Source organism: Garra rufa, chromosome 13, assembly GCF_049309525.1.
Source record: "Garra rufa chromosome 13, GarRuf1.0, whole genome shotgun sequence".
In the NCBI taxonomy this organism is placed as follows: Eukaryota; Metazoa; Chordata; class Actinopteri; order Cypriniformes; family Cyprinidae; genus Garra; species Garra rufa.
In genome coordinates this window covers 22112785-22130237 of record NC_133373.1, presented here as the reverse complement: position 1 = coordinate 22130237, position 17453 = coordinate 22112785, and the positions used below count along the sequence as shown (strand labels likewise).

The 17453-nt window shown below is 36.0% G+C and overlaps 1 protein-coding gene across 1 annotated transcript in view; it reads left to right on the top strand.

Annotated features, from left to right (window-relative positions):
* rngtt (RNA guanylyltransferase and 5'-phosphatase) overlaps positions 1–16860 on the top strand; it is a 162569-nt gene extending 145709 nt beyond the window's left edge. The window contains exons 14-16 of the mRNA XM_073816395.1: positions 1405–1471; positions 13441–13564; positions 16470–16860. Of these exons, the coding sequence (XP_073672496.1) occupies positions 1405–1471; positions 13441–13564; positions 16470–16624 (346 nt within the window). The 3' untranslated portion in view covers positions 16625–16860. The remainder of the gene's footprint in view (positions 1–1404; positions 1472–13440; positions 13565–16469) is intronic.
* Positions 16861–17453: the final 593 nt, after the last annotated feature.

Below are 17453 nucleotides of genomic sequence, written 5' to 3'. Positions count from 1 at the left end.
AGGGCCTTAAAAGTGAAGATAGTGAAAGAAAAGTTGGTTAAGACCTAAAATCTTAAAGGATAAACTTGGGAGAAAAAATGGTCTCCCTTAATTTTGAACCATTGGCATCCAACAGATTTGATCATCTTTCTGAAGTCATTTTTACATTCCTGTAATTTGGCTCTGAATCATAGGTGAAAATTGTGATTTTGACCCCCCTCTACAAAACAGTACATGACTCAGTAAATATACATCTGTGACACTGAATATTTTGGATTTCTTCTTTATGTATTTCTTTTAACAGAAGAAAAAATATAACCACAATAATAAATATTAGCCAAGGACCTCAGGTTGAGTTGTCATGAAAATCAGAAATGTTTCTCGATCATCAAATCAGCATATTAGAATGATTTTTGAAGCATCATGTGATACTGAAGACTGCGGTAATGATGCTGAAAATGCACTTTTGATTACAGCAATAAGTTATATTTTAAAATAAATGTTTTTTATTAAATAAATAAAGCCTTAGTAAGCATAAAACATAACCATTTTGTATATATATATATATAGAGAGAGAGAGAGAGAGAGAGAAGTCTCTTATTCTTATCAAGGCTGCATTTATTAGATCAAAAATACAGAAAAAAAAACAGTAATCTTGCAAAATGTTATTATAATATAAAATAATGTTTTTTATTTTAATATACTTTAAAATATATTTTATTCCTGTGATGCATGCTGAATTTTCATCAGCTGTTACTCCAGTCTTAAATGTCACATGATCCTTCAGAAATCATTCTAATATTAATTATCAATGTTGAAAAACAGTTGTGCTGCTGAATATTTTTTGGAACCTGTGATTAGTTTTTTCAGGATTCTTTGAAGAATAACAAGTTAAAAAGAAGAGCATTTTTTCAAAATATAAATATTTTCTGACAATGTAAATCTATGATATTACTTTTTTATTAATTTAACACATCCTTGGTGAATAAAAGTATTAATTTCTTTTAAAAAAATCTACAGCAGTGTAGATATTTATGCCCTGTGTCCTAGTGCATTTATTTCTGTGACCCAGTCAGGTCAGTGCTTCATTTACCAGCATCTCATTCAAAATTAATTTCACTATTGATTTTTAAAAAACCCTTTATCCTTGTCCTTAAAAAGACTCTCTTCCGAGCATTCCCCTTCAAATCTACGCCTCTGTATAAAGCACTTGTTGTCTTTGTATTTGGGAACCTCATCCTGACTGTGAAAGTCTTACAGGTACTTATTATGAAGCCCAGATAATTACATGGCAGTATCGGAGGACATCCTCCATAGCTGAGCTGCTATTATTTCCCTGACTTCCGCTGTCTTGGGGAATATCACAATGCTTGCTTGTCCGGATGTGAAATTTAATTTAGATCTTTATTTTCGCTCTTTCTCCAGACTGATCCCGCAGACGGTGGGTCTTCTCTACGTGGGGAGCTATGACATGCCCTTTGCACAAATGAAGGTGAGAGAAACATTGGTTCACATCTCTGATAATTCCTTCTGTCAGCGTTCCCTCTGTCTGATTCACTGCAAATACAGACGCTGCTAAAGATAGTCCTGTCATTGTCAAGTGCTCTTTACATGATGAGCTTTTAATTAATTGAGTCAGACAGGTGAACGTTGTATCACACTAGAGCTCAGTTGTGTAACCCAGTGATGGGCTTTCCTAGACACCAATTTGAGGCACATGCGGTAAGCATGCACTCGATGAGCAGGCCTTACTGAAAAAAGGCCTACAACAATAGAACATATTGTAAGATGGATCCTATTGTATGACTAATCGAACACACAACTGTAAAGGCCCATTCACACCAAGGACGATAGCTATAATGACAACGTTAAAGATTATATTATAGTTTTAACAATCGTTTTCTGTAAAAGAAAACACCACAGCAGGACTGTAGTCCACACTTCAACCATAATGAAAATTGCACAGATGAATGATTGTTGGGATCACTTTCAGAATGATTGTTCCATCCATCCTACTCAAGCATTTAAAGTGTCAAACCAAATAGCAGCGAACACTTATAATGAACACAATGTTATTGTCCTCTGGTGTGGACGCTAATATACTCTAGGAACTAGTGGTAGGAATCTTTAGGTACCTGATGATTTGATTCATATCGATTCGTGGGGTCATGATTCAATTAAAAATCGATTCACAATTGTACGATTTTTAATCAGGATTCAGTTTTTCATCACAGTTTTTGTGCAAAATGGACATCAAATGCACCAGTATTTGCTACAAAAACACACCAGTCTAAAGTATGAGTACTACTGACTAAAGAAATTAGTGTTTCCTAATAACTATTATATTATATATAACTATTAACCATGTTCAGAAAGCAAATGACTTTTATTACGGAACCCCTAAAGGGAATAAATACAAGATGAGAGGGAAAAAAAAAATCTCTTTAGGATCGTCTCCTAAAGAGGATTCAACTGCGGGATCGGAGTGCCACCAGTGCAGAGCTTGCTCAGGAATGGCAGCAGGCAGGTGTGAGCGCATCTGCACGCACAGTGAGGCGAAGACTTTTGGAAGATGGCCTGGTGTCAAGAAGGGCAGCAAAGAAGCCACTTCTCTCCAAAAAAACCATCAGGGACAGATTGATCTTCTGTAAAAAGTATGGCGAATGGACTGCTGAGGACTGGGGCAAAGTCATATTCTCCGATGAAGCCTCTTTCCGATTGTTTGGGGCATCTGGAATAAGGCTTGTCCGGAGAAGAAAAGGTGAGCGCTACCATCAGTCCTGTGTCATGCCAACAGTAAAGCATCCTGAGACCATTCATGTGTGGGGTTGCTTCTCATCCAAGGGAGTGGGCTCACTCACAATTTTGCCCAAAAACACAGCCATGAATAAAGAATGGTACCAAAACACCCTCCAACAGCAACTTCTTTCAACAATCCAACAACAGTTTGGTGAAGAACAATGCATTTTCCAGCACGATGGAGCACCGTGCCATAAGGCAAAAGTGATAACTAAGTGGCTCGGGGACCAAAACGTTGAAATTTTGGGTCCATGGCCTGGAAACTCCCAAGATCTTAATCCCATTGAGAACTTGTGGTCAATCCTCAAGAGGCGGGTGGACAAACAAAAACCCACTAATTCTGACAAACTCCAAGAAGTGATTATGAAAGAATGGGTTGCTATCAGTCAGGATTTGGCCCAGAAGTTGATTGAGAGCATGCCCAGTCGAATTGCAGAGGTCCTGAAAAAGAAGGGCCAACACTGCAAATACTGACTCTTTGCATAAATGTCATGTAATTGTCGATAAAAGCCTTTGAAACGTATGAAGTGCTTGTAATTATATTTCAGTACATCACAGAAACAACTGAAACAAAAATCTAAAAGCAGTTGAGCAGCAAACTTTGTGAAAACTAATATTTGTGTCATTCTCAAGACTGTATATTGATGCTTTCTCTCGCAGTTATATCGTTGGGTAATTATTATTAGGCTATTATTATTATATTTACTAGAAAATCAATTTTTGAAATTTGTGAATCGATCCGAATCGCTAGAAGACTGAATCGCGATTCAAATGTGAATCCATTTTCCCCCCCAACCCTTACTGGGAACACTTTAATCACACATTGAATCTCAATAAATATTAAAGTTGAAAATTTTTACTTACATTTTGTAATTCGTTGAGAGCCAAAATGATGTGAGAATGGACAATGGAAGCCAAAATCATCAACTAAGGGCTGAATTGAAAATCAAATCAAAAATTGAATGAAATTAAATTAAATTAGAGGCTGATTGAACTTGCATGAATTCCATACGCCTTATTCAGCCCGCCGCCATTTTGAATCCAAAATGAGGCTGTGAGGGATAGCGGTCCAGCAGCGCCCACTGTGGCGTATTGTTGCGTACCGGGATGTAGATCGTATAACCGTAATATAATAGGTCATTTCACATTTTTCCACAGGACAAAGAGCTCCAGAAAACGTGGATTGTTCGACAGGATATATAACGTAACTTTCAGGTAACAATATTGCATTTATTTAAGAAAATGACTGTGGAAAGACTGCAAAATTTCTAATGTGAGCATGTTTATCTTCCTTTAAACGTTTACACAGAGTTTTTCAAATGATGTTATTAAAATGCTTAATGGTTTGTGTTAAGAGCCTGCAGCTAGGTCATAAGCGTCTTCCCGACCTTTATTATGAAATTACGATAAACATGACATTTTCCTTGTTTAAAGCAAAACAGAAACAAAAAATAATGTTCTGAATATCATTTTGCGATTTTAAAAGAGGTTGACCTCAAACACTACACGGCAAACTAATAAATAAATGTTGTCTTTTTATCGCTTTGCATAAAAATAAACTTTCTACCCACTGTTTTTTGTATGACTTAACATGTTGTCTGAAAGAGGCTTACAATCTAACTGCAGGCTCTTAACACAAACTATTAAGCATGTTAATCTTTAAACCATCATTTAAATATAATATCTTTTTCATTTACGATCGCAAGGTTTTCTTTTCGTGAGGTCTTTGAGTCCAGGTAAACACAGACGGAGCTGAACCCTCCTTAAGCTTCCTAATTCCAGTCAGTGTTTTTGAAAAACAATCCTGAGTAAAATGTTGAGCACACTCTTGTGTTCTTTGTAATCTATACAAAATGGAGATATTTAGTTTAGTTGTTGTAGTAAAACATAACATTTTAGCTCTGCGTAAACATTTAAAGGACGATAAACATGCTCACATTATAAATGAGCAATTAGCCAACTGGCTAGTTTCCACAGTCATTTTCTTAAATAAATGCAATATTGTTACCTGAAAGTTAGGTCCTATGTCCCATCAAACTTTAATGATGCACATTTTCTGAAGTTCTTTGTCCTGTGGAAATTAGTGAAATTATATTTTCTCTTAATTTTTATGACTAAACAATCTACATCCCAATACGCCACAGTGGGCGTTGCTGGAATGCTATTCCTCACAGCCTCGTTTTCGATTCAAAATGGCGGCGTATAAAAGCAACTTAAGTAAGCTATCGTTCTTGGTGTGAATGGAGCTCAAGTCTATTTCTAAACCTGTTGAAATCACCTCTTAAGGTTTTAGACACAAAGCCATATAGAGTTTCCATGAAGATTTCTTTTTTTTTGTAATGTATTTTCATTTTCAACATTAACAAATACTGTAATAAATGTGTTGTTCATTCATGTTAGTTATTGCATTAAATAACATTAACTAATGGAACCTTACTGTAAAGTCTTACCAAAATGATAAATAAATAAATAAATAAAAAATACTGAGTGAGAGAAACACTGATTATAAATACATTAGTGCAGAAATGTTGATTATAATATCTCTATTAGAATCAATTGTGCGTTGAGTCTCCCATACACTTCACATGTAGAGCAGTATTTTGTTGGGCTAACATGCCGTTGGGAGTTGCTGTCTATGTTCACAAATCTTCTTTGTCATAAATCCAAGTCTGATTTTGGAAATAGATTTTTTTCTTCTTTAGTTGGCAAGAAACCCGCTAAACATTTAGGCTAGTTTTCTGAAACGCACACTCAGTAGTAAATTAATTGGTAACTATGGTAACTGGTAATTGTTTTCTTTCACTCAAAACCACGCATATGCTCCTGACTGTGTCTGTGCCTTCATTTAACGTTTATTAAATGATTCCATTTATTTCGCAAATAAATATGTGTTGAAATTTCCTCAGACAAACAAGTTTTTACAGACAAAGGAAATGTGTTGCCATTGTGCTGAAGAGCTGCAGTGGACTGTAGACAGGAAAGAGGCCACATTAGGGTGATGTGCCACTGTTCCACTCAATCAATCAAGATGCAGGAATGTAATAATGGCTGGAAATTAAATTAATAATGTGAATAATCATAGCTCACATAATGTACAAGGATGTGGTTTTATTTGATTGAATTCTAATTTTTACGGATCTAAACATGATCACTATTTCTATTAGTTGTGCCTTGCTACGTTGTCCATTGCTCTAGACAGATAATTGTTTCATAGTGAGTGGTTTTGTCTCACTTTTAGAGTGATTATTTCTCACAGTAACACATAAGATAGGATAAGTTGACATCTTGGTAGGAAAGTTGTGGGTTCATTAGTCATATATAGTGTTTTTTATTTATGGAATATTTAACTTTATGAGCTCTGGATAATATGACAGAATAAATGATGAGGAAAAAAACAGACCAAGTTATGTGAAGTTGGCGTGTGGCATCCTTAATACCACCATACTATATGACTTACAGTGCCCTCCACTAATATTGGCACCCTTAGTAAATATGAGCAAAGGTGACTGTGAAAATAAATCTGCATCGTTTTTCCTTTAGATCTTTCATTCGAAAAATTCACAAAATTGTAACCTTTCATTGAAGTAAAACGCTGGAAAATGGGGGGGATATCTCATTATGAAATAAATGTTTTTCTCTAGTTCACGTTGGCCACAATTATTGGCACCCCAAAAAATTTGAGTAAAATATCTCTAAAGTATATTCCCATTAATATTACAATTTTTTTAGCACACCAGGGTTGCTAGGAGTATAAAATTGTCCAGTCATGACTTTCTGTTCCACAGGATTATAAATATGAGGAACACAAAAGCCAAATTCCCTTAATCATCCATCACAAGAAGTAAAACCAAAGAATGTAGTTCTGATATGCAGAACAAGTTTGTTGAGCTTCACAAAATAGAAAGTGGCTGTAAGAAAAGAGCTAAAGCATTGAAAATCCCCATTCCCACCATCAGGGCAATAATTAAGAAGTTCCAATCAACTAAAGATGTTACAAATCTGCCTAGAAAAGGATGTGTGTCTATATCATCCTAATGCATGATAAGGAGGAGAGTTTGAGTGGCCAAAGACTCTCCAAGGATCACAGTTGGAGAATTGCAGAGAATTGTTGAGTCTTGGGTTCAGAAAGCCTAAAATAAAATGATCAAACAGCCCCTACATCATCCTCCTGGCTCACCCAAAAACAAACTTCAGCATATTCACTTGTCAGACATGATTGGAACTTCAAACAGGACTGGCTTCTATGGTCAGATGAAACTAAAAAATAGCTTTTTGGCACCTAACCCTCCAAATGGTTTTGGTGCTGACAGGGATAAAAAAAAAAGTACCCCATGCCCACAGTTAAAAATACTGCTGGGTCTTTAATGTTGTGGACCTACAGTATTTTTCTGCCGGAGGTCCTGTACATCTTGTTTAGATACATGGCTTCATGGATTCTATCAAATACCAGCAGATAAAAAATCAAAACCTGACTGCCTCTGTTAGAAATCTTATAATGGGCCATGGTTGCATCTTTCAGCAGGACGATGATCCAAAACAAACATTAAAATCAACACAAAAATTGTGTCACTTTGCACAGAATGAAGCTTCTACCATGGCCGTCCCAGTTCCCTGACCTGAACTCTGTATAGAAACTGAAGAGAAGAAGCACCAACATGAAGCTGGGAAGAGTGAGATTCTGTATCAATGAATGGTCTCTGATGTCAGGTCTTCTCCAAACTCATTAGACATTGTTGGAGAAAACTCAGAACTGTTATCTTGGGAAAAGCAATAATTGGGTGCCGATAATATTGGCCAACGTGAACTAGAGAAAAACATTTATTTCATAATGAGATTTCACCCCTAGGTTCTATTGATCTACTTCAATGACAGGTTAGAATTTTGTGAATTTTTTGAATGAAAGATTAAAAGGTTAAAATATGCAGATTTATTTTCACATCCACTTTTGCTCATATTTACCAAGGGTGCCAATATTAGTGGAGGGCACTGTACATTCAGCAATAAATATTTAAAGACAGAGATGCCGCCAACACCACATGACACATAACTAAAACTAATTTCAAGTGCAGGACAATAAGATACATATGCTAAACCAAAAACATTATTTCTAAGAAATAGTTTCAACCTGTCAGGTGCCCAATGAAGACCTGATTGGTTGAAACATTGCTCTGTTTCTTGGAAAAATAGATGTTTTGTAGGTATGATCTTCAGTGTGTGGACACTTTTGTTTAACATTATTGAAAGGCGCACCAATGTAAATAACATAGTTAACATTAAACACTGTAAAACAGTTTGCATGACTTATTCGTGCCATGATGCATGCTGGGAACAGTTCTAACTCAAGTACTATACAGTGTGCAGCTATACATTTGGCTGTATAATACAAGCAAATGTTGTTTGTAAATGCTAAAGAAATAGTCATTATTTAAAGCCAATAATGACATTTGAAAGAAGGCACACAATAGAGGTTCACTATATTTCACCAAGGTCCACCCTCTTGGGGATTTCTGGCCTCGCCACTGAAACGGCCTCATAATCATGCAAGAAAAAAAGTGCACAAAAAATACTTTATCTGAATTGTGGAACAGAATTTCAAGAAAATAGCCATTTATCCTTGTTATGCATAGAGACTTTTGTTCATGAGTCCAAGTCAAGTCTGATTTAGAGCTTACCAAATCATTCATTTTCACCAAGACAAGAGCGCTTTCATCTGAATGGGACAGAACGTGAAACTAGTCACTAATGTTACTAATCGATCTGTTATATAGAGATTATTTTAAATGATTATTTTGTTTTGTTAATGGTTTTGTTTAAAAGGGGTATATGAGTCATTTCACAATGCTTGACTCATGAATATTTATCACATGATTTCATCTGATTTCAGTGCGGGTCCCTAGACTTTTGAGGGCTCTAAGCAAAACCTTGTCAGGGCATTCATAAAAACCCCCAAATGATCCCCAACTAATTAATATGTTCTTTTAGAGTTTCACTGTAAACAAAACAACCGTGAGCTGAAACCATCAGTAATACAATAAAAAATAATTATTTTTGGCAGATGATTACAGCATTTCGCTACATTTTTTGTAAGCCTGTTTTCACTGAAGCTGGAGTTTTCCGTCAAAAAGGCTCTGCTGTCATTTCCGTCTAAATAAAAGCTTAAAAGTGCAGTATGAATTGCTGACAGCTAGCAGTTTAAATGCAGTCTAAATTCAAAATATCTCTTTCAAGTGTAGAAATTTGGAAGGAAACATTAATTTCCCTACTGTAGTGCAAAGCAAAAAATAATATACCTGTGAAGTATTCATTTTCATTTATTTTACGGTGCGGTTGTTTTAATTATATACGGTGGCTATTACTGTCATTGTTATCATTATTATTATTATATTTTAATTTGTTTGGCTTCCTAAAATAGCAGTGTGAATGTAATTTAGACTGAGACAACTAAAAAGAGAGCTGCAGTGCAAAGATACTGATTTCATTTGAATGGTAACAACTTTACAGTTTCTTAATATTAATAAACTGAATTAATTAAAACAATGTAACATTTGATGTGAAAGATGACACATTTAATAAGGTTAGAAAATAAACATTTATAAACAAAGTGGGAAATGATGTCTGTTTTATTATATACATCAACTTATTGTTAGTTAATTGTTATTTCTAGCTCTTTCTAGTCACTGAGCACTTCATTTTGAGATTGGTTTAAGTGAAAGAACTTGGTCCAGAATGGGGGAATTGTAATGTTTTATAATTTCTTTTATTATGTAATTTTTTTTTTTTTTTTTTTTTTTTTTTGGCATTAAAAAAAGTATAGGTTTTGTGTTTGTATATGCTGTCAATTATAGTTCTTAAAATGAAAATCGGAATTGGCAAAAAAAGGTATCGGCTGGTCACAATTAACCTAACATCTAATATACTGATAAGCCTTGGCCTAATGGTTAGAGAGTTGGACTTGTAACCCAAAGGTTGCAGGTTCAAGTCTCAGGTCCGGCAGGGATTGTAGGTGGGGGGAGTGAATTACCAGCACTCTCTTCACCCTCAATACCAAGACTGAGGTGAGTCCCTTGAGCAAGGCACCGTTCCCCCAACTGCTCCCCGGGCGCCGCAGCAATGGCTGCCCACTGCTCCGGGTGTGTGTTCACGGTGTGTGTGTGTGTGTTCACTACTGTGTGTGTGCACTTGGATGGGTTAAATGCAGAGCACAAATTCCTAGTATGGGTCACCATACTTGGCCTCACTTCACCTCCACCTCCACCTCCCTGTGGTGTGTATGGGTCCTAGCGCCCCAGTATAGTGATGGGGATACTATACTGACAAAAAGCACCATCTTTCAGATGAGATGTTAAACCGAGGTCCTGACTCCATGACTCTGTGGTCATTAAAATCCCAGGATATCCTTCGAAAAAGAGTAGGGGTGTAACCCTGGCATCTTGGCCCAATTCACCTATTGGCTTCTGACCATCATGGCCTCCTAATCAACCCCATATTCTGATTGGCTTCATCACTCTGTCTCCTCTCCACCAGTAAGCTGGTGTGTGGTGGGTGTTCTTGCCAATATGGCTGCCATCACATCATCCAGGTGGATGAGGAGATTGCCCCCCTTCTAAAGCACTTTGAGTACCTAGAAAAGCGCTATATAAATGTAAGGAATTATTTAATTATTACAAGGAGGAACAGCACTGCCTGGTTTGCTGAAAGGCAAATGTTGGTAAGTAGGCTGTAGCCATAGTAGGATTGATGCTTACCATTTGTGTGTTGTCGACACAACCAATTTTGCAGTGTTTTCTTTGCATTCTTAAAATCAATTATTAATTGCCAAAAAGTGTTTGGAGGGTCTGCTATGCCCCTGATTGTTACTTTGATTAAATTGATTTACTTTATTATTGTTGACTTCCATATTATCATTACAAACTAAGAAGGTGTTTGGCAGGCTTTAGCTGTAATGGAGTGGATTTGGCTGCTTTAGGCGCCGTGTGGTGTTTGTAAATGGCTGCCAGGACTTCAAGAGGGTGACCGGAGTGTCATGATGGTCCGATCCAAAACTAACAGGAGCATCATGTACCGTGCCAGACGAAAGCCGAACAACATCCCTGGATCTCTGCCACGGTCGTGCGTATGTGGTTGTGTGGGGTGCGAAAAGCGTGTGCGCAAATTTTTTTGGACTGTCGCCTCTATTATATTTGGCTGTATTCTAATCTGCTGGAATCTGTTAAGTTGTCCGCGTTTGCATTCTCTCAGCTACAATCAAGGCTGTATGTGTATAGACACTCAGATTGTATTTTTGTGAGGAAAGGTACCGTACCACGAAAGGTTAATTAATCCATGGAATATTGTTGTGTGTGTATGTCAGTGCTGAAATGTTCAGCTTCCCCTCTGTGCTCACAGATGCCCTTCACTGTTGGATGGTGAGGGTATTTACTCATCCCATCATGCCAATAGGCCCAGAAGGGGGCGGCTTTACTGCCAGCTCACTTCCTCCCCCACACACCAACCTGCCATGGTTTAGCGAGGATCCAGTCTCTTTATCTTTGAGATATTTCTTTCTCTCGCTTACTTGGGCCAAACACGCTCCTGTTTTCTTAAGGCCTTTGTGAAACTGTCATGTATTGAGACATCTGTGTTGTGGCTGTAATTACACATTACGCACTGGCAGTTACTTTACAACCTCCAAAAAGTACCAACAATTTGTCTGAACCACAGACTAGCGGTAAGCACACAAGCTTCAGGGATATTTAACGGTGAGATTTTGGTTCGTATATGGTGCGCTTCATGTCCTGAATAGTTTTCTGTAGTGATCAACTAACTTTTTTTATGTGACAAAAATACATTGTATGGGTCAAAATTATTGATTTTTCTTTTATGCCAAAAATCATTAGGATATTAAATAAAGATCATATTCTATGAAGATACTTTGTAAATGTCCTACCGTTAATATATCAAAATGTTGTTTTTGTTTAGTAATATGCACAGCTTTAATGGCAATTTGGTAACACTTTCTATGAAGCCTGTATTTATAATACATTATAAGGGTATTCTTAAGGCATTATAATACATTAATAATACATTATAAAAAAACTTATAATATGTTGTATCATCTTATGAGTATTCATAAGAACAGTCTTAATGTATTATAATGTTTTACTTATTTGTGGTTATAGCTTTTAACAGTATGATTACCTCCTCCATAGTTATAACATAAGTCTCATATCTTGCCATGTTTCTCATGTCACTTTACTTAAAGCATACAAAGACCACTTATAAGTAATTATAATAATATTTCTCAAAGAACCATAATATCAGGTATTAGATGAGATAAATGTGTAATATGACACATTAGTATTATCAGTTTGATTATTTTGATGGTACCCTTTAGACAGCTTTTTATAAGTAACTCTGCAACTGCATGTCAACTAACAGTAATTTTTATGTAATAATTTTTAAATTAGTATGCAAAATATATGCTAACACTGTATATACTATAACAACTGATTATAAGTAACTTTGCAAGCATGTAAACCTTCTACTACCTAGCCTAACATTAACCTAAGTCTACTAATACTCTAAGGAGTGTTAGTTGACATGTAGTTGAAAAGTTGCGTATAGTCAATAGACTAAGGGGACCATCAAAATAAAATATAATATAAATGAAAAAAAATAAATGTAATATGATATAGTCCATTGTAAATTAGGTAGAATAAATATGTGTGTTATAAATAATCATAATCTTAAAAGTTATAACCTCAAATACCCAAGTATTATAATGTATTATAATTGTTGTTATGAGTATTTATGAGATAATATAACATATTATAAGGTTTATTATAATGCATTATGCATTCATTATAATGCCTTAGAAATACCCTCATAATGTATTATAAATAGGGGCTTCATAGAAAGTGTTACCGGCAATTTTCCTAGTGTTTAGATTTTTTTGCACCCTGAGATTCCAGATTTTCACATAGTTGTATATCAGCCAAGTATGGTCATATTCTAACAAACCATATTTATTTAGCATTCAGATTATGTATAAATCTCAATCTAAAAAAAAAAAATACCCTTATGACTGATTTTGTGGTCCAGGGTCACATATATCTAATACATTTTAATTATGACAAATGAAACACACAAAATTGTGGAAATGAAACATTTATTTTACAGAACATTACGTCAAAATTTGCAAAAACAGTTAAAAACCAAGACTTTGAAGACTTTGTAATGGATACCAGATGGAATTGACTTTTCTGTTAATCTAGGGGGGTCCAAACTTGCACATAAAGGACCAATGTCCTGCAGAGTTTAGCTCCAACTTGCCCCAACACACCTGCCTTGATGTTTGTAGTAACCCTGAAGACCTTGATTAGTTTGCTTCATGTGTGTTTAACTGGGATACGAGCAGTATTGGACAGCCATGCTAATTTATGGTTGTCAGAAAACGCAATCTTAATCAGCCTGGCTATTGATCTGTTTTCTTAAGCTGCCTGTTTTTCATTATAAAAAAGTGACAAAAAATTCCAAGCAATGCTAATACATAAAAAAAAAACTGTTCAACAAAGTGGTTTGTACATGTATACCATAACGCTGTTTGGTTTGAATGATGCAACTGTAATTTCTCTCTTTAAGTTTATGCTAGTGCTTGATCCCCATTATTCTTTTTCACTCCAGATAACAAAGGACCTGAAGCAGTACGATAATAAAATAATTGAGTGCACGTTCGTCAATAACACCTGGGTGTTCATGCGACAGAGGATAGACAAGAGCTTCCCCAACTCATATGACACAGCCATGGGTAAGAATTCACTAAAGCTAATATACTAATTTTTGCATATATTTTCATTGTATGTTACATGCTATATAATAGTTGCCTTAAAATAGGGCTGGACAACTCTGGCACTTGAGATCCTTCCCTAATCAAACTCACCTGCCTAAAGTAGTCTAGTAGTCCTGCAGACTTTAATTGCTTGTTCAGGTGTGTTTTGTTAGGCTTGGAGATAAAAAATTGTTACAAAAAAGAAAATTTGGGGTCGTTTACATAACACTACATTCAATTAAAAGCAAAACTTGTCATCTAGTGGCTTATTTATACGACATCAGTGTTTTAAGTAGCTAAAAAAGTAAACTTTTGAAAACTAGGTTCAAAGTACAAATTATTGAAAACGAAACCATTAGCATCTCATGCACTCTAAAAAAAAATGCTGGGTTAAACACAAGCCAACTTGGGTTATTTGGCAACCCGGCACTGGGAAAATATTGGACAGAAAACATGCTGGGTTATTTTGACTCAGCTGGTTGGGTTAAATGTTTTTACCCAACATGCTGGGTTGTTTTATTTAAGTCAACTATTGTTTAAAAATATTATATTGCTGACTTAAAATGGGCTGGTAATTCAAAATCACACAGAATTGTAGTGGCAACAGCAATCAAAAGATGAACATTTATTATTAAGCAAGAACCACCATGAACAAAAATATAAGACAAATAGAATTTGTTTGGATGAATACAGCATCAAAGCCGTTGATGCTGTTTGCCAGGGGAATATAAACCTCAGACCGCTGCCTTTCACTTCAATCGTATCTGAAAGATGCCATGACTGAGCCCATAACCTTTCCATTAAAAAACAATACTAAGATTAAAGGACATATTTTAACATCAAATTAAAGGGGTCCTATTACTCCTTTTCACTTTTTGAATTTTAGCCAGTCTCAAAGTCCACTCCAAAGGGAGATATTTAGTTTTTTAAAAATCCCTTTTCAAGAACTACAACGAACGGCTCCTTTGGACTACAGCTTTTGTTTCCGGATGCTATGATGTCACAACATAAATCCCGCCTACAGAAATTCAAATCGTTGGTGGGTGGGGAGGGACGAGGTGGGGTATTCGCCTAACTTTAGCGATGTAGCATGGACAGCCGCTTCTGTTAACGCGAGCATTGACTAATGTGTCTGCAAACTTCTCCGGTAACCGTGCTGGAGCCGCGTCATTGACATGTGCATTACAGAGGGTCGCATGCGGCTGATGTAAACACAAGCATTGAAAAATCCATATTTAAAACGTTAGAATCACTTTAAACTAGCTTGCACAGTTGTACATGGAACTTGCTGCTTTGGGAAGGGGCGTGGCAGGACTAAAACGCCGTCTAAGCTGTTCGCCAATTGCAACGCAGTGGGACTGCTAACCAATCACAACACATTTCGTTTTTCGGAAGGCGGACCTTCATCAAACCCGGAACTAATTTGTGCCAGCCTGGGAAGAAAGCTATTGTAATAATGTAAATTATGTGAAAAAGAATGTGTTTTTCGGACCACAAACCATGAGAGCATATTCTAGTGCACCCCCAAAACAAAATAAAGACTTTGCAAAAGAACATAATAGGACCGTTTTAAATTAAATTCAGTATTATAACAAATACTAAAAAACAATTGGTCCAATTTTACATTAGGTGGCCTTAACTACTATGTACTTTGATTTAATTTAATCATTTGGTACAATGTACTTATTGTGTACATAGATGTTTATCTTTTTAAAAAAACCTATATGTAATTACATTCATAATTAATTTCTGTAATTACCACTGTTGACCCATCCCTTACACCCTAACCCACCCTTAAACCTACCCATACCACCAAACCTGTTTTTAACCTTACCCATATCCCACCTTATTCGAAGTAAAGGTGTTTTGCAATGCAATATGACCACATTAAGTACATTGTACTTATGTTTTTGATGTAAGTACATAATAGTTAAGGCCACCTAATATAAAGTGTGACCAAACAATTTGTTGCAAGGCAAAAGGCGTTTCCATCTTGCTAAACGACTGCTGATGACTGACTGACATCTCGTCCTTGTATGTTGCGTTGCATAAGATAATATAATTTACAGTTAAAGATTTTATAAATGAAATAAAATGCATACAAACCTTTATTTTGCTGAAGAAGTGCACCAAATTGACATCACTGTGAACCGCTCTCTCTCTTGTAATGTTAGAGGAAGCAAAAAGCCTGCACTCTGACTTTAGCTGGGTTGTTTCATCAGAGACAGGCTCAATCCAGCGGTTGGGTAAAAAAATAAAAAAAAAATAAATAAATAAAAAAAAAAAATATATATATATATATATATATATATATATATTTTTTTTTTTTTTTTTTAATAACCCAATAAAATTACCCAACAAACTGAAAAACTACCCAGCACCTGGGTAAAAATATTTAAAACAACTCAATTAAATGACCCAACAGGCTGAACCCAGCATTTTTTAGAGTGTGTAAACTACAAAAAACACAAATTTTGCATGCATGTTACACGTTCAGTCTGTAGGAATGCATATATGTGTAGTGTTTCTTTACAAAGTGACTTCACGAACTACTAGCCTGACATCCATAATACAGCACTTTTAGTTGTTTTTGTAGGTCCGTGTGAATGTGGATTATTTATACAACATTGTCATCTGTACACAAAACTTAAAAAATGCTTTTCTTTGTACAATCATTGTAGTGTAGATGTACCCTCAACAGCTAGATTTGCCCACCCCTGCTTTAAAATGTTTGCACCATTAATCTAGATGTTATTATTCAGATATTTAGCTATAAACAAGTTGACAGCTTCACCTGCTAAGATTTTCTGAGCTTGCAGCCCAACTCTGCTGAAAAGCCAGTATCTATTTGTTGCTCTCACGTTGTCTCGTGTCATCCTGACAGCTGTGTGCAACAGTATCCAGCATCCCGTCACAAAGGAAATTCTCTTTGAGTTTTTGGACCGGTGCGCCCAGGTGCAGTCCCGCAAACACTCAGCCGACGCCGAGCTCATGCCACCGCCTCCACCAAAGAGAGCGAACCACACCATCCCGCAGTAGAACAGTGCCGCCGGAGCAGAATGGAAGCAGTTTGATATATTTTTTTTTATTCCCAAAATGTTCAGCAGCTCTGCTGGTGCACACCACAAGAGAAGAGACTTTTGGAGAACATATTGCTTTTTGGCCTCACTTTGGCTTCTGTTCTTGAAGTTGTTGATGATCTATTTAAAGACACTGTTGAGAGAGCTTGTTTGAACATTGACATTCTTATTTAAAAGAATAAACATAAAAATGAATCGCATTGTTTTCTTTTTATGTTTTGTATTTGTTACAGTCGCTTCTCCTCTCTCCATTGTTTGTTTTTCAGTTACTTTTTTTTACTGAACAGAACAGTACGTGTGCTAGAATTGTCTAGATTTAGACCTAACCCTGAAACACTGAAACTCTTGTGGAATTTCACCAGATCTGGTCTAATCTTAGTACTGATCGGTAATACATAGGAGGTTGTATGATTGTTAGGCGAGAGTGTTTTGTATGTCATTATGCTGATTTGAAAATGTCGCCCCAACACTTTTTTTTCTCAGGTTTTGTTTCTTAACAAATGCCAGGTGTATTTAAGCTTTCCTGGATCTCTTGGCTCAATGTTGTTTTGAAAAAAAAATTAAAGCAATAATTCAGAAAAATAAAGATTGCTATGCCAGTACCTTCACATACAATACATGATTTTTTTAGCTGAGGAACTTTGGGTTTCTCTAAATTTGATTTCGGGATAGGCCTAAATAGTGTTTTTTGTCACACATAAGGATGCGTGACTATTTCGGCAGTTGTCACTCGTAATTGAAGTGTCACAGCTGAAGTTAATGGCGTTCTTTATTGCTCTCACATTCCT